This window comes from Anas acuta, chromosome 4 (assembly GCF_963932015.1).
Source record: "Anas acuta chromosome 4, bAnaAcu1.1, whole genome shotgun sequence".
Classification (NCBI taxonomy): domain Eukaryota; kingdom Metazoa; phylum Chordata; class Aves; order Anseriformes; family Anatidae; genus Anas; species Anas acuta.
The window spans coordinates 26,837,893-26,863,048 of record NC_088982.1 but is presented as its reverse complement, the minus strand read 5'-3'; the positions used below and the strand labels follow the sequence as shown (position 1 = coordinate 26,863,048).

Sequence of the window (25,156 nt, the reverse complement as noted above, 5' to 3'; positions counted from 1 at the left end):
CGATCCTGATTCAATACCAGACCTCCAGAGATTCCTTTAGTGTCTATGATTTAGGATAGGAATTGGATTTCAGCCCTTCAAAGATATCTGTGAAACAGTGGCTAGGATTTATAAGATTATTTGCACTTTATTCCATTTGCTAAGTTGGAGACTTTATTGTAGATTTCCATATCTGGGTTCTAGTGGGTATAATGTTATGTATTTCCTTGTTGTTTTGTAGTGTTTACTTTAATTTTTTTTTTTTTTAACTTTAAAACTTTATGTTTCAAATATGTATTCTATTTCTTAAAGAAAATGAACTCTCTGTGTCTCAGTTGCAACTTGAGATAAAGATCCCACTTCAAATTTGAACGTCACTCCTTTTACTGCATAAAAGCTTTTCTCCCATGGATTTTGTGCTGAGTAGGGCTTTCCATTATTTTTCCATTATTTTCATTTTTATTTAGTTTCAAGACAGAGCTCTTGTGCGTGTTGAAAGGGCTAGTAAGCTTCTGCTCAGGTGAGGGATAATAGTGACTGCCCCTGTCACTTTCATCTCTCTCTAAATCTCAAAATCCATCACTAGGTCAAGGAAATCCTCCTCTAATATCCATGTCCTTCCCTGGGAATAATTCAGAGAACTGCACATGGGACTGGATGTTTGAGAAATTGATCAAAAAGGGATTTATGTATGAAATGCTGATGATAGTTAGGTTTTCACGGTGGCTCCACTTATGTAGTACGGAAACGTGGCTCATTTAAAGGACTGGAATCGCTATCAGAAGCAGCAGACTACATTAGCAAGGTAAGCATGCACACCAATGAAACCTCTTACTGCAGAACTGCTAAGGACTCTTTTTGCATGTTAGAAAGATATTTTGCTAAAATAGGATATTTCAAAGTTACTGATGATTTCATTTATTTATTTATTTATTTATTTATTGTAATGAAGAAAGTAGATCTTCCATCACAGTAAATTCTGTTCTTGGTTATCATTTCTGCAAACACTTTTTTTTTTTTTTCCTCTGAAAATAATCAGTAGAGAAGTAAATATAGTGGGCCAATAAGAGAGTGAGAAATTGGCAAAATAAAAAAGCAGAAGAGTTGGAAGCTAATCTTCCATTCACTACAGTCCTGCAGAAGGATAATACTGAATTAATTTTCTTGCAGCCCTGAAGATTTTGATGCACGGTAATTAATATAGTCAATTTTTAGGTTATAAGGTTTGAAAACTTAGTTGTTTGCTGTAATAGCCACATTTCAAAATCCAATATAGTAAAATAAAACTATTGGTGATGATACAGTAAACACAATTCAATAAAAATCTAAAATACTTGCAAAGCATGCACTTATCTGTATTACCTTTCAAACTTAATACCTAAATGCTGTAATGTGACATTGAGCATTAGAACAGCATAAAATCAGTGTGACAAGTTGTGACAATATATCAGTTGAAGAAAAAAATATGTTTCAACAGAAGAGGAAACATGGTGGTGATACAACTTAGTAAAAATAGTCTGGCAGATTTTGTGTGAAAAAAACTCATAATGCAATCAGAAATGATTAAGGGAAATTATGGGCCCAGTGAGTTTAACAGGAAAATTTTTGCTGTTCATAGTGCCAGGGTTTTGTCACACAAAAGCTTTAACGAGGTGACTGAGGTCCCCAGGATGGGAGTAATTGTTGTGTCTGTACAATTTGCATTGGCCACATGCTGCATCATCATTTCTGTGTCTTAGACTCAAGAATTTCAAAACATCACACAATAGCTTTGGTGTTAATGGATTTGAAGATATTTTTGAGCTATATATCCTGACCGAATGACAAGGGAGGCAACCTCGGGCAGCATACTTAATGCCCTCTTAGTGCTTCCAGTGTCTTGGTAAAATGAAATCTCCAATCCTGCCCCAAATGACAGCTCCACTTTCCCAGCAAGTCCTGTGCTTTAGCAGAATACAAAGCAGCCCACAGTGCTTTTGTTTCAGTTAGACACTAATGGAGCCAGAGGAATCTTTTTGTTTGCAAAAATGCACAGAAATTACTATTTATCTGAAGAACAGGGGAATGTGCAGATTTCTGCCCAAACTCCAGGCTAAGTACTCTGGATGGGTGTGGATTTTTCTACATGTCCTATTTTACCACACTTCTCTTTGTATTTCATCTCCAAGTTGTAGACAAATCAGTATGTCTAGATAACTTTTTTTTTCCCCCTCTTTTGCAAAGATAAACATGAAAAACAAGTTTCTATGTAGAAAAGCTGGTACTGGGAATGCTAATATGGACTGATTTAGAGTTTGCTGATGGAGGCATGATTTGCCTTGAGATGAGTATTTTTGTATTTGTTTGGTGCTGAGTGATTGGAAGTGGTTGGGCACAGCTTTATTTTACACCCTTATTTGTGAGCTCCGTGAGATCCACTGTGGCCCTGTGGAGGATATAGGTCAAATCAGGGTGGGACTTTGTGTGCCAGCTTTAGCAGAGCTTTCAGAGCACTTGTAAGCAGATATAAAGCTGCTTAATTCAACCCGGTGTACTTTCGGTCTCCACACATTCAAATACAATTTATCCTTGGAGTAAATCAGTAGAAAAACCCTGTTACAGCTTTTAGTCCACTGGGGAATTTTACCTAGCATTTGCTATGTCTTTTTATGTGACAGCTTAGACCTGATTCTTGCTGTTAAGCATTTGAAGACTGAACAACAATGCTGCATGACATTTAGGACTATTCTTGAAAGCACACAACTTAACCTTCAATTTGTATTTTTCTGTATTGAAGAATAATGAATGTTGCTGCATTATTTTTTGTACCATGTACCATTCATGTCTTCTGCTTGCTGGAAGCATGGGTTTTCTCTCCTATTTCTTTTACAGGAATATTTTTTAGTTTCATTGAGTAATAAAGAAAGGCAGGTAAATCTGGCAGTAATGTTGCAGCTGTATCATCCTAATTCTCCTTTGCATTGTGTTTGACTACAGAATAGAAGTACTTTCTTCAAGACTGATTCATGCTATGGCACTTGACTTCATACACCAATGGAACAGACACTATATACTCTTATTTCACATAGACAAGGATATTGTGGACAGCATCTATTTTTAAATCCTAGCCAAAAGGCCCTGTCAAAACCAGATCAGCTATGTATCCCATAACTGATGCCCAAACAGTTGGCAGTCTCATTGATATTGAGATACAACTGACAAAATTGTAAGAACAGTGGTGGAAAGGCAGAGCAGAATTACTCCACTGCTGAAAAGTTTGTGCACTGAAGAATGTACTATCTTAGTTATGTGCACTACAACATTTTCAATTTATATATATATATATATTTATTTAATATTGAGATGAAAAAAACAGACATGAACAGTCCCTAGCATTTCTGTTTAAGATATCATATCTGCTTTATATGAAAGGCGCCTCTAACTTCCTGGTTACAGTGGTTACTGCTGCTCTCTCTCATCAAAGCATAACTCTCAATGTCAGACATACTGAAATTTCTTTGGACAGCCAACCAAGCTTCCTAGTGTCTGTTTTTCAGGATGTCACCTGTGCGCGAATCTATTTTTCTATCTCCATGAAACAACTTTTGAGCCTTTAGTTCAAATGAAACAGTGACAGAGGCATCAAACAAAATTTCCCTTTTTTATTTTTATTTTTTTCAGTGTATGTGATCAGGAGAAAGACCTAATTATATGTCTTCTCTAAGAGGAAGTTGTGTTGAGCATTCTCGTCATCAGCAGTTACCTGGTCACTCAGTGTACTGCAGCACCCACAGTGCCCTTTCTTTTCTGGTGGGAATGTCATGGGAATACTGTTGTTGGTTTTGGGGGAAGCAAAGAAGTAAAGGACTTTTTAGGGGGAAAAAGAAAATGTGTTCTGCTAGTTGTGAAATGTTGTGATTGTTTCTGAAATTAGTCTTCCTCTACCCAAGCTTAGACAGATTTGACCATGAAGGTAGGAGTGATTGAGACCCATCACTCCCATACAATTATCCCCAGTGTGGTAGTGCAAGACACCAGTGAGGACCCTGGACTGATGGACAAAGGGGAAAACAGGTATGTCAGAATTCTTTTATTCTATTCTATTCTATTCTATTCTATTCTATTCTATTCTATTCTATTCTATTCTATTCTATTCTATTCTATTCTATTCTATTCTATTCTATTCTATTCTACCATTATGCATCTTTTTTGTATTTTTTTTATTTTCTTTAATAATTTGAATAGGATTAACTAAGCACAGATAAATTGCCTTCATCTAATTTTCTTGAACCTCTATTAATAAATTAATTTTATAAGATCGTGATATATTGCTTATTGTAAATATTTAAGATATTTTTATCCTTGTCCTTTCAATTTATGTAGATAACTTAGCCGTTGTTTAAAATGGTGAGAAACAGTCTATGACAATTTAGAGGAAATAATATTTGTATTTCAGCATGTATCATATAACTCTGTTGTTTTGCTGTTCCCTAGGCAGCGACATCTACCTGGTGCATTTGCACACTACAATATTAACAACAATAGTAATAAAGATGAGTAAGTACCTTTGCAATTTCATAAAATGAGAGTACTGCAATGCTAGTTGCTTAAGCAGCAATGTAAAGGAATGATCTGCTTCAAATCGTTTCCTTATAAGCAGTTATGTCATGCAAGTAACCCCAGAAGAGATTGCACATACATTTGAACTTTATGTATATCAAATATAATGATCATTCCCAGCAACAAAGCTATTGTTATTAAATCTATTAATTTAAATGAAAAGTAGTTCTGTGTGAATAACAAAACAATCTTTCAAGCCAAACAGCTAAGTATAATGTGTTATCTTTACCGAACTCAGATGATTCTAATAAAGAAATGTGGAAAAAATAACTGCATCCCATTGTATTTCCCTTTTCCATAGAGAGAAGAAAAAGAAAAAAGAAAAGAAGAGGTAAGACTACTACTACTTCTAAGGCATTTAATTTTTTTCCAAATATGCTGTAACTTAGTCTGTAACAACTGAAAATGTTAATTTATTTCTTAGCAAGTCAGAAAATAAAAAGGATGGAGAAGCACAGAAGAACAAGGAAAAAAAGGAAAAAAACAAAAATAAAGATAAGTCCAAGAAGAAAGAAAACACTGAAGAGTAAGTACTTTTAATTTAGGCCCTGCCACATTAGTGTAATAAAATTGCTTTTGATATAAAACTGAATCCATTCATGGACATCATGTAGACAAGATGCTTATTCTCTATTGAATCAGTTACCGATGGCTGTTGTTCTCCCTGGAATAGTTGTATCTTTATATGTAGAAAATAGAATAAGAACATGTATGCATGCATGGAATTGATCTAAAAAAAATAAATCAAGAAAAATCTCCTGTGTATTCTGATTATCCAAAATATTTTGGGTACCACTCTTCTGCACATAAGGGCACCTACAAGCAAGTAAACTCTTCTGAAATCTAAAAGCTCTTGCTTTACCTTTTGTGTTATGCTTAGAAAAATCATACTTATCTGTCCAATGAAGAGAAACTTAAAATAGTGAAGTGTGTTGTAGTGTGTTGTTTGATTTTATGTTCTTTGGTTTCTGTATGTAAACTATGCTGATATATCATCTTGCTCAGACCTAGACATTACACATAGAGGAAGGCATGGTTTGTGTCACTTATTTAAACATTCATATTCACATAACCATTTTATTTTTTGAAAGACAATTAAATCAGCTATCAGACAAGACAGTTAATTTGGTAGGAAACAAATTAATTTAAGAAGGTTGAGACTACATGTGTCCCTATAAAGTAAAGTGGGACTGCTAAGTTGATTTTTCTTAGCAAAATCTAGATTCTACACTTTGCAACTCAATGTCATGTCACATCCAACAATCAGCTTGCATTCAAGCAAGGAAGCTTAACTTTTTTTTTTTTTTTTTTTTTTTTTTTTTAACAGTAATAATTTTGGGAATGCTTTGTTCCTCAAAATTTGTTACATGTATTTTAAGACTCTACTTAAGTCTCTTTTCTTCTTGCCTATCACTCAGGAAGAAGAAAGAGATTTTCATTATTGATCCAGCAGGAAATATGTATTACAACTGGTTGTTTTGCATCACAATGCCTGTCATGTACAACTGGACGATGATTATTGCTAGGTGAGGTACTCTTTTAATAAAACTTCTGACAAAATGTAATATACCTGATAGAAAATTTACTTCATTCACCAATGATTTCATGTAAGTATTTCATTTTGTTTTCATGGTACCTTACTTTTCCTTTCCTATTTAGAGCCTGTTTTGATGAGCTTCAGCATGACTACTTGGTGGTATGGTTTATTGTTGATTATGTTTCTGACATCATCTATATTGCTGACATGTTTGTACGGACAAGAACAGGTAAGTATGCTTATTGATTTGTTATTCCTATTCATGTATTTTTATCAGGTGGTTTAAACAGTTTCAAAGAATAATACTTATTAGCTGGGCACTCTCAATTAGGTGCAATTTTGAAAAAAAAAAAACAAAATAAATCTCTGAGTTTATAGTCACAGAAAGGCTACAGTGACCTGTAAAAACAAGAGAAAATCCTGAGTGTATTACTCCAGGATTACATAAAGATTGCAAGGTAAGCTAGGCATGTGGTGAGCTATATACAAGCTGTTCTGCCTAGAACTGCATGAACAAGGCAAAATAAACACACAATGAGCCCAGGTCAGGATCAGGAGTTTGGAAAAATTAGTACCTAAATCTGGATTCTGTATCTAAGAAGCCTCAGATGTTTCCTTGATTTTCAGGACCTTGAGCAAGCAAGACAGACAAGTAACTTCAGCTGCAACTATTTCTTTTAAAATCTTATCCTACATCTAGAGCTAGATGCCTTCAATATGGAATTGAAAGTCCCATACTCAAACTCTTTCCTCTCATTAACCACCCTTTCTATATTTTATTATTTTATTTTATTTTATTTTATTTTATTTTATTTTATTTTATTTTATTTTATTTTATTTTATTTTATTTTATTTTATTTTATTTTATTTTATTTTATTTTATTTCCAGTTTTTCATCAGATAGTGGAGCTGTGGAGTGAAAAGAGTCAGAGTTAGAAACGTATAATTTTCAAAGCTGTATAGTGTAGCTAGAGTTGAACCACATGGCACTAAGTTGAATACTTGGATGTATGAAATTCCTTGAAAAATATGAAAAGTTATTTGGAAGTTATATAAACCAAAATATATTGTTCAAAATATATTGTTCAAAGTAGATTTGGAGGACTGATATTAAACACAATGTGGTTGAAATTGAAACATTTTTCAATACTTACAATTTGATTTTAGGTTACCTGGAGCAAGGTCTTCTGGTGAAAGAAGAACAAAAGCTTAGAGAGAAATATAAGAGTTCCTTACAATTCAAATTAGATTTTCTGTCAATCATACCAACTGACCTCTTATACTTTAAGGTAGGACTGAATTACCCAGAACTAAGAATAAATCGACTACTCAGAGTTGCTCGGATGTTTGAATTCTTCCAGAGAACAGAAACAAGGACAAACTACCCAAATATCTTCAGAATCTCTAACCTTGTCATGTACATCGTGATTATTATTCACTGGAATGCCTGTGTGTACTACTCGATCTCAAAGGCTATTGGATTTGGGGCTGACACATGGGTCTACCCCAACACCTCCCATCCTGAATTTGCCCGTCTGGTTAGAAAGTACGTCTATAGTCTCTACTGGTCAACACTGACCCTGACTACTATCGGTGAAACGCCCCCTCCTGTAAGGGATTCTGAGTATTTCTTTGTGGTCGTTGACTTCTTGGTTGGAGTATTGATTTTTGCTACCATTGTTGGTAACGTCGGTTCTATGATCTCCAACATGAATGCTGCCAGGGCAGAGTTTCAAGCAAAGATTGATGCTATCAAGCAGTATATGCACTTTCGGAACGTAAGTAAAGATATGGAAAAAAGAGTTATAAAGTGGTTTGACTATCTGTGGACAAACAAAAAGGCTGTGGATGAAAGGGAAGTCTTGAAGTACCTGCCAGACAAACTAAGAGCAGAGATTGCAATCAACGTTCACCTTGAAACACTAAAAAAGGTTCGGATTTTTGCAGACTGTGAAGCTGGTCTTCTGGTTGAGCTAGTTTTGAAACTCCAACCACAAGTATACAGTCCTGGGGATTATATTTGCAGAAAAGGAGATATTGGACGAGAAATGTACATTATCAAAGAAGGCAAACTTGCAGTAGTCGCTGATGATGGAATAACGCAATTTGTGGTCCTAAGTGATGGCAGCTATTTTGGAGAAATCAGCATTCTTAATATCAAAGGTAGCAAAGCTGGCAATCGAAGAACAGCCAATATTAGAAGTATTGGATACTCAGATTTGTTCTGTTTGTCTAAAGATGATCTCATGGAGGCTTTAACAGAGTATCCAGATGCAAAGGCAATGCTGGAAGAAAAAGGAAAGCAAATCCTAATGAAAGATGGGTTGCTGGACATTGAACTTGCAAATTTAGGAAGCGATCCTAAAGATCTGGAAGAGAAGGTTGCTTACATGGAAGGCTCAATGGACAGATTACAAACAAAGTTTGCCAGGTTGTTGGCTGAGTATGATGCTGCACAACAGAAACTGAAGAAAAGACTTACACAAATCGAGAAAATATTGAAGCCAGTTATAGAGCAAGAATTTGCAGACTTGGAAGAACTAGATCCATCTGCAGATAAACCTGGAGTATCCAAAGCAGAATAAAAACCTAGAGGTTGCCTGTAAGACTTAGGGTCAATCTTGAATGGGGCTGAACACATTTCTATGGGGTTGAATTAATTTCTAATCTTGTAGGACCTGACTATTGCTTATGAAAAATGATTTGTTGAAGTAATGTCACTAATTCCCTACAAGCAACACATATGCGTCAGGTTTAGGAAAGAAGAAGAAGAAACAAGAATGGAACATAACACCTTCCTCTTTACACAATACCATTGTACAGCAAATGCATTTTATCTGTGCATGAATAGGGACGGTTTTGCTGACCATTTAAAAATAATTTCTTCATGTCCATTTATGCAAGGAAGGAAGGAAAAGTTTGGTAATAATTGCATTAATTATTTGAAGTAAATATAAGCATGAATCATGATAATACATTTGTGTATAAACAAACACATTTTAATATCTATTGATTAACATAAGATTAATTAAATACAGGAGAATACATAAAAAATTAGGTATATCTACAGGGCAAATGCAAGTACTGAAGGTTGGAAAATATTATGACTTAATTGGATCCATGTCAGCTGATTTCTTGAGATGTTAGTGGGCAGTTTTATAATGGTGCTTTTTTTGGGATATCACAGGCAAAGGCTGAAGCACGGAGGGGAGGAAATTTGATCTTTTTTATGTATCAATATGAGACAAAAGGATGGCAGGATATCTGGTTGCTCTTTCCGTAATAATAACAAATATGTAATATTGAAGGCTGTTCTGCTGCTCCATGTAATCACATGGCTGCTGAACATGGACTACCATTTCTTTAAGATCTGTGCTTAAAAATTTTGACTAATGTAACAGTTGTGGATGCTGGCAGAGTGCAAGGGAAGAGATGACAGAAAGGGGTCAAATTCTCCCTACAGCATCTTCTGTAGCTACTGTTAGGGGAAGAATACAGGGAATAAATAGGGTGTATTTCATTTACAGTGTTTTTCTTTCTTCTGTTCTTAATCACTACTAGAGAAAGTAAAACCTATTGTTTCACAAGTCAGGTAAGTTTTCAACTGGTTTAAGAGATATTTTTTTCTTTCTTTTTTTCTTTTTCTTTTCCTTTTCCTTTTTTTTTTTTTTTTAAATTCCTTTTCCTAATTTACGTCTCTTTTCATTTGCAAAATTGGTTATATTAGTTGTCATGTCAGACTTGGCTAGGTATTTTCAGTAGATTTTGATCATAGCTATTTAATGCTGGATAAGTTTGATGACAGGCAGTGAAGAAAGGGAGTGCACAGAGAGAATACATAATTCTGTATTTAGAGCATTTAGAATATCTTGGGCAATTGGCTGGCAATTGGATTCCCAGTCTTAAAAAATACGTATGTAAAAATTACAATTACTTGATAATACCTCTATATTTACATTTTTGGCTCTAGCAAGACGGAGATACAATGAACTGGATCTTTTGTAAAAGTGTGGAAAATGTGTCTTTTGCAAAGTGCATTCATTTCTGATTTTTTTTTTTTAATGTTGATGAGTTTCTTGAACTGGAGAGTTATATAGTGGATTTCACAGATTAAATGTTATGAAGTAATTAATGCATAGAATATAAGGAACAACAAGGATAAATGTACATATGGGATGGCTGTTCATTCACTCTGAATGGCACATGGCTCAATGTGCTGGTGAAGTGAATGGGTATGCATTTAATTAAAACTATCAGTACATAAAAGAGCAAGCATTATTCTGCATTTTGTACATTGGACTTTGCAATCAGATTTCTTACAATTCAGGTCTTTAATATAACTTGCAATCTATATGGCAGCAGCATCCCATAGGGCTGTGTCATATTTTCCTAGGCACTTAAGAAGCACTTTTCACCTTTTAAGATTTTGTATTAGAGTTTGTTAGAGTACTTGTTACTGAGTTAATTCCATTATAATATACTGAGTTTTAGTGAATAAAGACAGAGATCTATTCACATTTTTTCTTTTATTTATCCTTCAGTCTGTGACATGAGTTGTAGTCACTAACTGCCACTTTCTTGAGAATAAAAAATATTTTATTTAAAAGAAATTTGAAATAAAACAGAAAAACAGGATTGACCTGACCTGCAGCATTTTACTGAGTATTTCCAGGCACTTTATTATCTGAAATCCTGTATTATTTAACTTGTAAGAATATGTATTTGCTGAAACAATAAATGAATAGCTTCCTCCTGGCAGAGTAAGACAAAATAAGTGCTATAGAGAATTGTCAATCAAATTAAATTTTTATTTCAAGTTGCACTTATTTGCCAGAACGTTTTTGGGTGCATACAGTTTATTCAAGAGGTATTTCTGTGCAGTAAAACCTTCTGGGTATTACTTAAATTTCAACATACGCTTAATAGCTGATTTGTGAAGCTAATGCGTTTTGAAAAAGAGCGTATGAAATGTGCACCACGGCCTCACACTACTGAGAAGGCTGCCAGAGGGAGAGATGAAGCCAGCGTGTCTGTGGCCAGAGTGGGAGGCGAGAAGAAATTCAACCATGAAAGAGAAGAAACTGGGGCACTAGGGGACAGCTTGCTGGCTATCAGCAGTGTCGGGCAGGCTCCCTGTGGACCTTCACAAAGAGCAGGCTTGGCTAGGGCAGGCCACCCTTCCACACTTCAGCTCCTCGTGATGGTTTGCCCTAAATTCCTGTTTTTTCCACCCATTCCCCCTGGAAGCACCGCAGCCCTCCAGCCAGGAGGCAGCAGCACAGCGCCCGCCACCTCAGCAGCCCGAGCGCTGCCGCGCCGCGGTGCACTCTGGGTACTGTAGTCCTCAGCCCCATCCCAGCTCCTCCCTCCCCGCTGCGGCGCGGGGCGCGCTGGGAGTTGTAGGCGGGAGCAGCCCGGCCCCAAAGCCGCAGCCTCCACCGCCGCTTCCGGCCGGCGAGGCAGGAGGCAGCGGCGGGCCGGGAGGTGGCCTGGAGGGAGCCCCGCGCTGCGCGGCCGGCGGGGGGGCGGCGATGGAGGCGGCCTGGCGGCAGGGCGGCCGCGGCCGGGGCCGTGCCAGGCCCGGGGAGGGGCTCTCCGGCCGCGCCGGGGCGGCTGCGAGGCCCCTGGCCCCCAAGGGCCGCGGCGGTGGCTGCGCTCCGGCGGCGGCGAGCGGCGGCGAGGGGGGCGGCGGTGAGTGAGTTGTGCTCGTGTTGTGCTGCTGGGGTTTCACAGCGTGCTGCTGGTAAAGCGGCTTCGTAAATAAACACATCGTAGTAAGGCAGGTTGGGTGTCAGAGGGAATTGACCGGTGCTAACAGCTGTTGGGGTTAACGCTCAGTGAAGGAGAAAATGCAGTGGATACATTGTTGTGTGGTACTGGCAGTGTAACAAAATAGCGCCCTTAAACGCATGAAATGAGGAAACTCTTTAAGGAAAAGAACTGTTGAAGGTATGTAGACCCAAACGTGGTGTTACGATTAACTGTCATGGTACTAATCATCGTTAATCTGTTCTTTTAAGTAGAACTGTCTTCGCAGAGGAGGTTTGATGAAATTAAGAAAGCCAATCAGGCTGCAGCAAAAAAGCTGGTTGAAGACCAGTTTAGTTCCTCATCAGAAGATGACGATGAAGATGCTGAAGTAAAACAAGGAAAGATTTTGGCAAAAACATTTACCATATACACCAGTCAAACCGGTAAACTTTTTTCATATATTGACTTCTGTTTAGGTACTAAAGCATAAACAAGGTTGTCTTATTGGTTACATATTAGAGTTGTTCCATAATATGAGAGAAATTACTTTGTTCTGATTTACTTCTTGTATTGAAACTATGTATTCTGAGCAGTAAACGCTGGCTGTGCTTCTTGCTTCAGTCAGCAGAATCAATGGTATAGTTGTGAAGCTTTCTTAAACACTTCTAATAATCACAGAACTGTAGGGGTTGGAAGGGACCTCGAAAGACCATTGGGTCTAACCCCCCTGCCAAAGCAGGTTCCTCAGAGCAGGCTGCCCAGGTAGGCGTCCAGACAGGCCTTAAATATCTCCAGAGGAGACTCCACAACCTTCCTAGGCAGCCTGTTCCAATGTTCCGTCACCCTCACCGTGAAGAAGTTCCTTCGCATGTCAGTGCGGAACTTCCTGTGTTCTAACTTGCAGCCATTGCCCCTTGTCCTATCCCCACAAACCACTGAGAAGAGGTTGGCTATGTCCATCTCTCCCCCACCCTTCAGATATTTATATACATTGAGGAGATCCCCTCTCAGTCTTCTCTTCTCCAGGCTGAACAGACCCAGGTCTCTCAGCCTTTCTTCGTAGGGAAGATGCTCCAGGCCCTGTATCATCTTTGTGGCCCTCCACTGGACTCTTTCCAGGAGATCCCTGTCTTTCTTGTACCAGGGAGCCCAGAACTGGACACATAATGTAGTTTTGTAGTGATATGTGACTGGCCTCAGTTCAGAGAAAAATAATTTTACAGTCTCAACATGTACAGAATAGCAGATCAAAGATTACTGATTGCCTTAAAAATCTTTTTCTGTTACAGATGGAGATGCAAGTGAACTGGAACGTACAAGACAGTACGTGAACGAAGCTTTTCAGTCAGGAGCTATGACATGCCTGATCTGTATTGCTTCAGTTAAAAGGAACCAAGCTGTAAGTAGTTCACTGCAGTCTTCAAGAGGTTACAAAACAAATTATTAACATTTTTAGGTAACTGCTGAACCTTGGAAGGGGAAAATGTTTAGTACTTTCCCTATCTATACGTCTAGGGACCTAGAGCATGTGACAGAGAGAGAGGCAGAGGGAGGGCTGGGGTTGTTTAGTCTGGCAGGGAGGAGGCTAAGGAATGATATGATTACATCCTCTGTCTACTGGGGAGTTGTGGAGATGGCTAAAGCCAGTCTTTTTTGTGGTGACAGAAGGTGTAATATAAGGGGGCAGTGACACAGTCTGAGGCTTGAGAGGTGCAGATTGTACACACGATATGACACACAGACAGGTTGCCCGTAATGACAGTGGAATCCCCATGTATAAAGAGCTTCCAGGTCCCTAAGTCTGACAGTTGCTAACTTGGCAGTAATCACGCTTTGGGCAGGAGGTTGCACTGGTGTGTTTAAATCAACATCTCTATAATTATATGAATACTTTGGGCTCCATAAGCTTTGATGAAAACTTCCCATAGCAGCAGGAAGAAAAGAATGTGGATAAGAGTCTGTAGCAGTAAAATGTCTGTATTAATCTGAAGTAGCAATAGGTAGAATTTGTCTTTTGGAACCTGTTTTTTGTTTAAATGGGAAAATAAAAAGCTTGTATTTTTTTAGATATAGATTTTCATCAATTGAAACAGGAAAAAAAAAAAGCTAATGTAAAAAAAAAATGGCATTTATATCTGCTCTTTAGGTTTGGAGCTGTTGTGGATGCTTTTGTATATTTCACCTGGTATGTATCCAGAAGTGGGCCAAGGACAGCCTTTTCCTGGTGTCATCTCCTTTGACAGATGATGATTTTGGGAAGAAAGATTATCCGTGGCCATGGTGAGCTCGTCATGGTATACTTACAAAAATACTTTTGTTGTGAAACGTGTGAACTGATGTTACTTCAGAAAGGATTGGTATGCATAAATGACAGGGGTACACACACACACACACACACACAAAGTTTAGAAGGTTTGCTTTTGCATATCTTTTCTTAATTCTTTACAAGTTTTTGCTAATGTAATTTGGTAATGTTTCAGTGATGTTAAAAATATTTTTCTGCATCAAATTTGCTTTAACCTCTGAAAAAGTAAATCTGTTGTGTGTCAGCCTCTCATTAATTTTAAATGGTTTTACATATTTATGTAATTTTAAAAATTGGCATCAGTAGCATGTGAAATAAAAAAAAAAAAAAGTTAAAGTAGTAAGATTTATAGATTGAATTTTTTTTTTTTCTTCAAAATTTCTGTGTAACTCAAACATTAAAGCCAGTCTTGTAGTTTTACATGAGCTTGTGGCTGTATGAATAATGAGTCTTGCTTTTTCAGTAGGTTTGTCTCTGAAAGTTAAGCCAAGGTTTTTCTGTGCAGGTTTTTTGCACCATATTTGCCCACCTGCTTTTCTGTGGGTAGTTGTAGTAATGTCTTTGAGGTACAAGCCTCTGTCAAATTTGGTTGAAATTGCCTGATGGGTTCAAAAGCTCTACTAATGTGGGATCCCAAACAAGTTGGTTTGCTTTAGAAACATTTTTAGTTTACAGTTTTTAGTTACAGCTTTTGTTATGAGATGTTTTAATAACATTGATGAATCTTGATTTATGTACTTCAGAGGTCTTTATGGGTGAAAGCCTGTTTTTCTTTCTCTCTTTTTTTTTAATTGGTTCTTTTTAAAGAGACTGCCTTTGTTGCATACCTTCCTTTGGTATTACTTAGAAATTATTTTATATGTCTGTTATACCAAATGTCTTTACATATATTGTCAGACAAAAAAAAATGTTGCAGTAATAGGACAATTCCTTATACATTCATTAGAATTGTAGTAACATGAGTTTATTTTTCAGGGATGTAAAATCTGACATATAGCAAGACCTTTATTATTTATTATAGATCAGTTGTAAAAAACTTAATTAGTAGCCTGGTAACAATCTTGGAAAACTGAAATAATGAAAAATAATGACTTCCTTTTTCCATTCCTTTTTCCTTTCTTGTAGTCCAAAATGTAGGTTTGAATACAAACGGTCTGAAACTCCCAGTAGGTATTACTGTTACTGTGGAAAAGTAGAGAATCCACCATTGGACCCATGGCTGGTACCGCATTCCTGTGGTCAAATATGTGAGAGGGAATTCAAACCTCCTTGTGGGCATAAATGTTTGCTGCTTTGTCATCCAGGTAAATCCATTGTGTCTCTTGATTGTATGTCCTGTATTTACGTAGCTGTTCCATGACTACTTAAAATCTGCTAGCTATGTTTAAAATTCTCAGAGTAAAAAAGATTTTAGTTAAGGTTGCATTTGCTCAACAGCTATTAATGATTTTTTTTTTCTGTGCTTAGGACCCTGTCCACCTTGCCCAAAGATGGTCACAACAACCTGTCACTGTAAGAAAGCTAAGCCAGTGCCCCGAAGATGCAGTGCAAAGGAATGGTCGTGTCGTCTGCCATGCGGACGATTGTTGCTGTGTGGACAGCACACTTGTGAGAATCCCTGCCACGCAGGTAGACCTGTCTTCTTAAACTTTATAGGAGTAGTTGTTTTAAGAGTTAAAACACGTTATTCCTTTCCAAGTTGAATATAAAAAGAAAAAATTCTAATTCCTATCCTGTTTCATTTCATGATTTCATATAGGAAATTGTCAGCCTTGTCCACGTGTCAGTAAACAGCGGTGCATCTGTGGAAGACAGACAGCAGAAAGGCTTTGTGCAAGTCCTCAGTGGCAGTGTGATCAGGTATATTGCATGATCATGCCATTTTTTTTTTTAGATTGTGTTGCATCTGTGTAGGCAATGGTGTCTAAGGATGAATCTGCTTGGTAGTCCAGTTCACTTCTGACAGTAGTCAAAATGACACTGTTCAGGAATTTGCTAGCTCAGCTAGCAGTGAATTTGACCTCTATATTCTGTTTTTTTTTTTTCTTTTGTACTACAGGTTGAAATTTCATAAACATAAAACCACAGCTTAATAGACAAGTTTCATGCTCGCTTACTTCTAGCAATGGTAGCAGAGTGAAAGCTGTGTAATTTGTTTTCTGAAATATATTTGCAGCTTGTTCTTAAGGACCAAGGATATAGATTGACATACTGGAAAAAATAAAATTAATAATAAAAAAATATTAGCAGGTGGAGTGGAGGTTGTACCAGGAGGTGCTGGTCACTATGATCCTAATAAGAAAGGCATTTAGACTCTGCAAAGTACCAGTTAAAATGCTGTTTATTTGAGCTAACGCTATAGAGAACAAGAGAATAGTGTAAATAACACTGTGAACCTTTAGATGGTGGGAACTCTAAGCTGCGAGCATTGAGTGGGCCTCCAGCCAGTGTGCAGCTTGCTGTGCAGACCCTGATTGTAGGAAGTGTTACTGTGTTTTGGTCTGATTCAAGCTGTTACAAGATATTGTTACAAGAAACAACTTGATTAATTTCAAATGCCAGAGAGGATGTTCACGTGAGAAATTCTTGCTGTGTTTCTAGATAAAGGCAAGGACATCCACCTGGCATAATCACAGGCACCGAGTGGGAGCGGTCTGCAGGCTCCTCTGTTACTGCAAGCTGGATAAGTTTATCCAGTAGGCAAGGGATACGTGCAGCACAACACAGACCTGAAGACCATGCTGTGCGTGTAGTATAGCACAGCAAAGGGCCCCTGCTCAGGCTGTTTTGTGAAGGGCACTTTGATGTACAGTGGTCTTCAAGTCAGGATCACTCCAGGGATCAGCAGTTTTGTTTGGCAAAAAAAAATACCGTTACAATTCATTTCTCTTAAAGTTTAATTGCAGGCCTCCAGACATCTCCCATCTCTATTTTTTTTTGTCTTGGGTTGCTTTGTCTTACCGTGCTGTCTTGTTACATTACATTCACTTGGTTTCTCTGAGCTTTCCAGGTGTGTGGGAAAGCTTTGCCTTGCGGTAATCACACTTGTGAACAAGTTTGTCATGCTGGTCCCTGTGGAGACTGTCCCCGTTCTGGGAAAAGGTCCTGTCCATGTGGAAAATCAAGTAAGTTTCTTTTTTGTTTGTTTAAAAAAAAAAAAAAAGTAAAGAAATGTCATCCAGCATTTGTCTGTCAGTAGCTTTGGTTACTACTGCAGCACAGAGTCCATAAAAAGTTCTTACAGTGAACTGTGAAAGGTAAAATGAACTTTTTTGCTTAATTTGCTTTCAGAGCTTTATTTAGTAGCAAGGGGCTAATCTTCTGTGTGAATAATTCTAGGGAAGATTATTCCAAAAATGAGAGAGAATTAGCATTTGGTATATCAAGGTATGTGCTGTTTTCTGAATATTTTTTTCCTCTCTGTCTGCTTGTACTTCTGTCTTTTAATCTAGAGTTTACATTGCCTTGTACGGAAGATGTGCCCACTTGTGGTGATAGTTGTGACAAAGTTCTAGAATGTGGCATCCATAAATGTTCACAGCGCTGTCATCGAGGTCCCTGTGAAATATGCAGACAGGTCAGTCCAACTGCAGGAGGTTCACATTATGTTAGGATTTTTAAACACTGTGTGTTTGGAACACTGCAAGTCTTCTGAGAAAAAATAAGGCCTATTTGTCACAAAGTCTGTGGCTCTTCTGGGATGAAGGCTTAATTTTTTTTAAATTAAATATGCCCTAAAAAACACTTAATTTTCCCTAGCTCTTTTAGCTTCCTTGTTGTTCTGTCTTACCATATGTCTTAATTAGTGAAACAGAATATGCTGTTACATAATGTTATTTTCTTGTTAATAAGAAAATAATGTTTTACTCAGTTCTAAATAACTGTGTAGCTTTTGTGGTCTGGCCTATAATGCTGTTGCTCTGTTTGTTATTGTTGTCTCTTCTGGACTACCCTTGGCTGTAAAGTTTATGGTGAAAACAGTTAGCACATAGCTGGAATGTAGGTCAGGTAAACCCACTCACTTATTTCTTAAATCATCTGTGTGCGTGATGGATGGATTTACTGTGCAGGAGAAGTACTTCTTGTATGAATTAATTTTGCATTTACACTTGATGTCTTGCACTACACTCAAGTGCTTCTCCTGAAGTGTCTTTTCTCTTGGTGAGTCCAAGGCTAAAGTCTTGCCACGAGGTACCATCTAAAGCACAGTGTTTCCAGTACTGACACAAGGTCACCCAGTAGTTACAGAACAGATAAGTAACCTGCTGTTAGAGCAGGTAATGTTCTATCTGTTGTGATAGGCCATTGTGAAGTTATTCTGCCATGAACTTTGCTTTTCAGCTAGTAGTAGGAAGCTTTTTTTTCTACTCCTACTGCATTATTTTTTTTTGTTGTTTTTGTTTTTTGCGTTGCTTTGGGGGGCAGGGGTGTACCTGGAATGTATTAAACATACCTTGCTTTTTTTTTTTACTTTGCTGCCCAGGAAGTTGAAAAACAGTGTCGCTGTGGAAAGCACACTAAACGCATGCCATGCCATAAGCCTTATCTGTGTGAGACAAAGTGTACTAAAATTCGTGATTGCCAAAAGCACCAGTGTAGGAGAAAGGTAAGTGTCCAGAGATAGTCTTTCTCAAACGGATCACTTTGATAATTAAATAAATACATAATAAAATGCAAAAATAAAATAATCAATTTATTAGTTCCAGCTCATGTTATTATATATAAAGAGAAGTTCTCTTCCATGTCATTCAAGTCAGTTTGCAGTGTACCAGAGTTCTCTGAACAGCATGTCAGCAAAAAAAAAACACAACAGTTCCCTTGAAAGCTGGGAGTGGATTTTGACAAATTTCCAGCTCCAGAAGACAGTTTTGCTTTCAGCTACTTGAGCATTTACTAATGCTTTACGCATTCAGGGGTGGTTAAATCCATTCATATTTTTCCTTTGTAGGAAGAATTGGGGTTCTCCAATAGCTTAGTAAGGGACATATTGTGGTTTTTGACAATGCAGCAGTCCATGCCCCACTAATATGCATCACTACAAACAGCAGTGGTCTGCAGATTGGGAATTAAGAGTTTTTGTTCTCATTTGAGGTTGATAACTCAGACCTTGCTTTTCAGTTTGTTGATTTATGAAGGCCAAGCATGTTAATCCTACATTTCTATGTTTCTTTCTAACTTAAAAAAAAAAAAAAGATTATTTTTGCATGTTGTATAGGAAATGGAAACTAACTAAATAAATATGGATGTTGCCTTTTTTGTGTAAATGGATTTAGATATCTATTCTAAAGCAACTGTTACTAATATATATTTTCCCATTTAGAAATACTTTGAATATCTTTTCAAGGGTATTGATATTGAAGGCTTTGGGAGAGGTGTTTTTCTATCTCTTGACTGTCTCATGTCCCTGTCTCTAGCATTCCTGTCCTCCCACCCCAGCAAGGAAAATTAAAAGGCAAGGTGCTAGCAGATGTTGCAAGCTGCTGAAGTTTCAAATGTCTGCTTTCCAGGCAGGACACAGTTTTACTTTCAGTATGAGCTTGGTATATGATAGCCAACTGAAAGGTTAATTAAATAATTTTCACAATGCAAGTTTCTACATTCTTGCAAGTTTGTAACATTCAATTTCACTGGGATGTTTCTTCATTTCACTTCATGAAAGAGCAAAAATCTTTTATGCTGTCTCACAGTTGTTCTCTTTGGTTACAGTAGGTGGGAATCATGTTGAATTGTACTCTATGATCCAGGTTTAATAGGTTTTTGATGTGTACTTAGTTACATGTGTAACTAAGAGTTACTTAACATGATTTTATAGAATACTTAAACTGGAGTAGAGGGATAAATGCCACTGTCTGAGATCCACAAGACCAAATAAAACAAGCATAGTCATAGAGGTTGTATCTAGAGTTTAATAAGCAATTTACTAGTAAACCAAGTAGATGACAGTAGAGTTTTTGCTTGAAATTAGGTATCTTCTGAAATGATTTCAGATTAAAATATAATAAGAATTTGAACTCTTAAGACGATAGTCAGTTTTTTGGAAGCCCTCTGCCTGTTCAATATATTGAAATGATGCTCTCAATTTTGTGTTCTCTTATTACTTAAACAGTTTATTAATATTTTTTTAAACAATGTTACACATATCTTCATTTCTATTCCTGGCATGACTGATAAAATATTACTAAACTGGATGAATAAAGTTTTATGAAGCACGGGGAGGTGGAGAGAGAGTGGAAAAGGGTGAATTTATACAAGAAATGTCAAAGTTTGCAGTTACGTATTTTGTTTCAACAGTGCTGTTCTGGAAACTGTCCACCTTGTGATCAAGTCTGTGGGCGGACCTTAGGCTGCAGAAATCACAAATGTCCTTCAGGCTGCCACAGAGGTAAGAACCAGGTGAAGAATCCCCACAGCGCTAAGCAATCACAATAAGCAAAATAGTGTTGATTTTTTGCCAAACGTGGTGCTTGTATAACTCTGTAATGCTCAACAAATTTTCTCCCTTTGTTGCATGTGGGCTTTTTGTGGGGGTAGTGTGTTTGAAAGATTTTTGGTGCTGGTTAGAGCCTGAGGGCTTACATAATGACAGCCAGAGTGTTTGCCCGCTAATTTTACTTAACAGTGTGTTTCTGAACATGCTCTGTGCCCTTTCCAAGTGCTTAATTCAAAATGCATTGTATGACATTTTCCTAAATAATTCTGGTCACTGAATATGCATTACAAAGTCCAAGTACATACAGAAATGGCTGTGCTGGTTGAGTCTGGATGGCTTTAAAAAAAATCCTAGAATGTAATGTGTGATATTAGTGGGCTAAAAAAGAAGTTGGTGGAACTTGAATATATATTGGTATCTTACAGATGTGAAAATAAAAACTTGCTACTGATGATATGAAAGATAACAAAAAAGTTTACTTCTCTATCCAGTGACCTTGGTTAAAAAGAACCTGAAATTGACCAAAATTACCTGGTAGCTTTTATCCAGTGATTGTTTTGACATTCCTTTGGTAGGGAATTAGATTGCAGTGACTGAGAAGGGGCAGTTTTCTCAGCAATTTTCCTTCTAGAAGCTGCTGCCCTGCTGAAATAGCAGCTGAGTAGAGTCTATGTAATTCACCTTAGCATTCTGAACTATAAATTGCAGCACCTCAGGAAATAATTCACAGCTTGTTCAGCCAATCTTGCTTTTGAGGCAGTGAGTCTCAGGAGGGTAAGGACAAGTAAATATGGTAGTTGTCCCAGTTAACCTTCTGTTAAATCTGTCATTACAAACTAGTGGTATGTTTTTCGTGTCCCTTCTCTTCCTTTCCTTTTCCCTCCCCGCCTTTCCCCTCTAAATCCTGGACATTTTTTTTTTTTTGTATTATCAGAAGAAAACTGGTAACACTTTTTTTTCTGCATTACTTTGAACTGGAGAATCATAGAACCATAGAATAATTTGGGTTGGAAGGGACCTTAAGGATCATCTAATTCCAACCCCTCCTGCCATGGGCAGGGACACCTCCCACCAGACCAGGTTGCCCAAAGCCCCATCCAGCCTGGCCTTGAGCACTGCCAGGGATGGGGCATCCACAGCTCCTCTGAACAACCTGTTCCAGTGCCTCAGCACTGTCTGGGTGAAGAAATCATAACTAAGTCATAGAATAAAAGTCAGGTTGGAAAACTTCAAGGAGCTAAAGCTGCATAACATGCTATACTTAAATTCAGTAGTTGGCTTATATTTGTTCCTAGTTGTATCCTACAGCTTGTATAGAAGTGACATTAATGATTGTTAATAACAAAGTTATTTGAAGAAATTATGAAAAAATAATAAATATTTAAAAATATTTTAACACTAATAATTAGTGTTAAGTCTTGCTGGAAGTTGTATCCAGTGAATCAAATAACTATAGTATCAGATATAGAGAAGAAGACTACAATTTGTTGGAGCACACAAGTTAATCTATTGCAATTTGTGATACCTTATTGTCAGAATGTTTAAAAATATTTCTAATGAAGATGATGATCTTGTTTTTAAAAATATATTCACTTTTTTTTTCCTACACCCCAATACTTCTCTTTGTTCTGAGATTTACAACTACATATTTTATTGTCAGCATCTAAGGCCAGGTCAGGTTAATTTTGCAGTGAGCTGGCAGATCTTAGTGACCACTGATTTTAAAGGAAATAGCATGCCTCCAAAAGTAACTTGCCAGATTAGGTTCTTTAAAAAGTAGCTGTTCTCACAATTGTTATTTTGCTGCTGATTAAAAGTAACCTCATCTATTCTGTTTTTACATGTCATTTAAGTGTTTAATCACGCTTGCTGAAATTCAGAATGTGGCCAGCGAATTGAAATGCTTTGTTTCCTACTATAGTACATTACAGAACTCGATTTGAGAACAGTGTGCTCTGACCCTAACTTCAGAATATGTGTTATGTAATCTCTGCCCTTCCATCTTGTTGAACATGTGAGCAGTTGTCTTCTTTAATAGAATGATGTGTATGCTGTGAGTGTATTGTAAGTAAATTGTAGACATGTGCTGATAATATATTCAATTCTATCTACTTTGCAGTATAAATATTGTATACTTCCATCCTTTTCAGCAGCTTTTTGTCACTGAGGCCTGCTTCTTGAGGTGTTGCTCTTCAGATCCCATTAACAAGTCAGAATTGCTTAAAAAGTTGTGCTGTGAATAATACTTTCAAATAGTTGCTTTCATTAAAGTTTGAGATTGCAACATGATTAGTAAGCTAAAATCCCACATCTTCTAAGATGCATATACTTACTGTAATTATTCAGTAATAAAGCTTAACAGTTGGCACTTGAAGAAATAGTGTGGGAGAGCTATAAATTAAAAAAAAAAAAAGTTTTTTTTATAAATATATTGGTTTAGTAGTAACTTCATAAAGGAGGAAGATCTTTTCAAAAAAGCATTAACTATATATAAAGGATGAGCATTTCTTAATATTGTCCTAAATGGTATCTTACCAGTTTTCCAGTGTCTCTTTTTATCTTTTATGTATTGATGAAAGATGACATGTCTTCATACACATGTAAGAGTGAAATATAAATGGCACCATTTAAGTGATGTTTTGTCCAAATGGCTGGGCTGTAATGATGCTGGCTTCTTTTTAAAATGGGTGGGTGGAATTATTTTATACTTGATACCAGGTAACAGCTGTAGTGTAATCAACATTATTATTACTGTTCTTTTAGAATGTTGAAATTCTCTTTCCCAAGAGGGATTTGAAACTAAGCAGAAGTAAATTAACAACTACTTGTTATTTAGATCAGACAGAATAGGGTATTTATACCATGTGCATATTCAGAGTTTTATGTTAGTTACCATTGTTTGTACGCAGTAGCTTATTCAGATGATCATGTTGTTAATGTATTTATTTTAGGTAGTTGTAATCCCTGTCCAGAGACTGTAGATGTGAAATGCAATTGTGGAAAAACTGTCATTAAAGTGCCCTGTGGCAGAGAGCGTACCATCAAGCCGCCCAAATGCAAACAGCTGTGCAGGTCAGTATAGACAGCCAGTGTGTTCTAGTTCTTTAGTGGTGTTTAAGGTGTCTTTAAAGAAAGTGGTAAAATATAACTGTTTAAGCTGCAGGAATGATACTGTTTCTCACTCTTCTGGGTTCTTGACTATGCAGTGCAGATTAGTAATAAGCCTTGGTATTAGACACTTCTTTATTGTGGTTTCATGAGCATCTTGCTACTGTCATAGGGGAAGTTCTGCCCCACTGAGCACTTTTAACTCTTTACTCCCACTCCCTTCCTCAAGTCCTTTCTGGTACCTCCACGAGACTGTTTACCTAGAAATCTTGACTAGGAAAATGAAAATGTAGAGTATTTTCTGCTGAGGTGTAGCAAGATTGCTTATCCCATAGTAGAGATGAGAATGGAATTCCTGTGTGTAATATGCAAACCCAGCTTTTACTCTTAGATCTTGTGTAATTTTACCATAATATTAACCACTGAAGAAGGTGATAATTAAGTGTTGTTTTTAAAAATAAGTTTGTCTCAATTCATGTATTTTGGGCATAATTGCCTAGTGACTATAATTTTATTTCTTGCTGTCATATTGATTCCTTCTTGGATTTTACTTTAGTCGCCCACCTACATGTCATCACCCTACCCAGGAGAAACACTACTGTCACTTTGGTCGGTGTCCTCCGTGTCGTCAGTCCTGCCAGAAAACATTAGTGTGTGGTCATTTGTGCCCAGTTCCCTGCCATGATGAGGCACTTGTGAAGCAAACTGGTTTAGTAAGTAACTAGTGAAAGACAGTGGTGTTATTTGTGTTATGAAGAAAAAGAAACAGTTGTTTGACCTTTAATCTTATGGTGAAGGTTTTTGAAGATCACAGTAAATAATTGAGCACAGAGGTATGCGTACTGCTTAACTGAGAGATTAAGTGGTTCTAGTTCCTTTGTTACCATCTAATTTTGTAATATATATACTTACGCAATTTTTATCAGTTACAATTATTCAAGAAATAAGCTATCTTTGCTGGCTAGAGTTTTATTACAAATGTTTATTTTCAAATGTAAGCAATTGCTTTTAATATAGAAGCAAAAACTAAAATTTTGGTATTTACCAAACCATCAAAGTGTGCAAAAATTAGAAGTGAGAAACTGCTTGACATATTTAAATATGCATATGTGCATTTCATGATGATAATTTCACTTTTTTACTAAGAAAAATATTTTTATGTTTCTACCTCTGTTAAATACTTATAATTATTTTGCATTTTTTTCTGATGTTTGTTTGTGTTTGATTTTACCTAGTAGGCCTACAGGCCTTCCTTTTCCTACGTATAGCCACGCTAAAGATGAAATTTAAATTCTGCTTGGGGAGGTGATTTTAGGATTTCCATTAGTTTAAAAAAAATACTAGAAGTGTATTTGTTACAAGTAGGATCTCTTTAGATGATGTTTATTTGAAGTCATGCAGATGGTTCCAGTAGTGTTTTGTATTCAATTGGTGGTGTACTTTGCTC

At 37.0% G+C, this 25,156-nt stretch overlaps 2 protein-coding genes across 2 annotated transcripts in view; both read left to right on the top strand.

The window, feature by feature from the left end:
• The first annotated feature begins 3,925 nt into the window (after nt 1–3,925).
• CNGA1 (cyclic nucleotide gated channel subunit alpha 1) lies at nt 3,926–8,700 on the top strand. The gene is made up of 7 exons (XM_068679314.1): nt 3,926–4,037; nt 4,449–4,515; nt 4,880–4,909; nt 5,003–5,104; nt 5,997–6,104; nt 6,238–6,344; nt 7,283–8,700. Exons 1-7 carry the CDS (start codon nt 3,926–3,928, stop codon nt 8,698–8,700), a joined length of 1,944 nt encoding a protein of 647 aa, XP_068535415.1.
• Nucleotides 8,701–11,543: 2,843 nt separating this feature from the next.
• Nucleotides 11,544–25,156, top strand: part of NFXL1 (nuclear transcription factor, X-box binding like 1) — a 41,852-nt gene continuing 28,239 nt past the window's right edge. Inside the window, exons 1-13 of the mRNA XM_068680276.1 lie at nt 11,544–11,806; nt 12,139–12,309; nt 13,156–13,265; nt 14,013–14,146; nt 15,297–15,475; nt 15,639–15,800; nt 15,931–16,031; nt 17,182–17,296; nt 17,624–17,748; nt 18,655–18,777; nt 20,463–20,553; nt 23,553–23,673; nt 24,266–24,422. Of these exons, the coding sequence (XP_068536377.1) occupies nt 11,647–11,806; nt 12,139–12,309; nt 13,156–13,265; nt 14,013–14,146; nt 15,297–15,475; nt 15,639–15,800; nt 15,931–16,031; nt 17,182–17,296; nt 17,624–17,748; nt 18,655–18,777; nt 20,463–20,553; nt 23,553–23,673; nt 24,266–24,422 (1,749 nt within the window). The 5' untranslated portion in view covers nt 11,544–11,646. The remainder of the gene's footprint in view (nt 11,807–12,138; nt 12,310–13,155; nt 13,266–14,012; nt 14,147–15,296; nt 15,476–15,638; nt 15,801–15,930; nt 16,032–17,181; nt 17,297–17,623; nt 17,749–18,654; nt 18,778–20,462; nt 20,554–23,552; nt 23,674–24,265; nt 24,423–25,156) is intronic.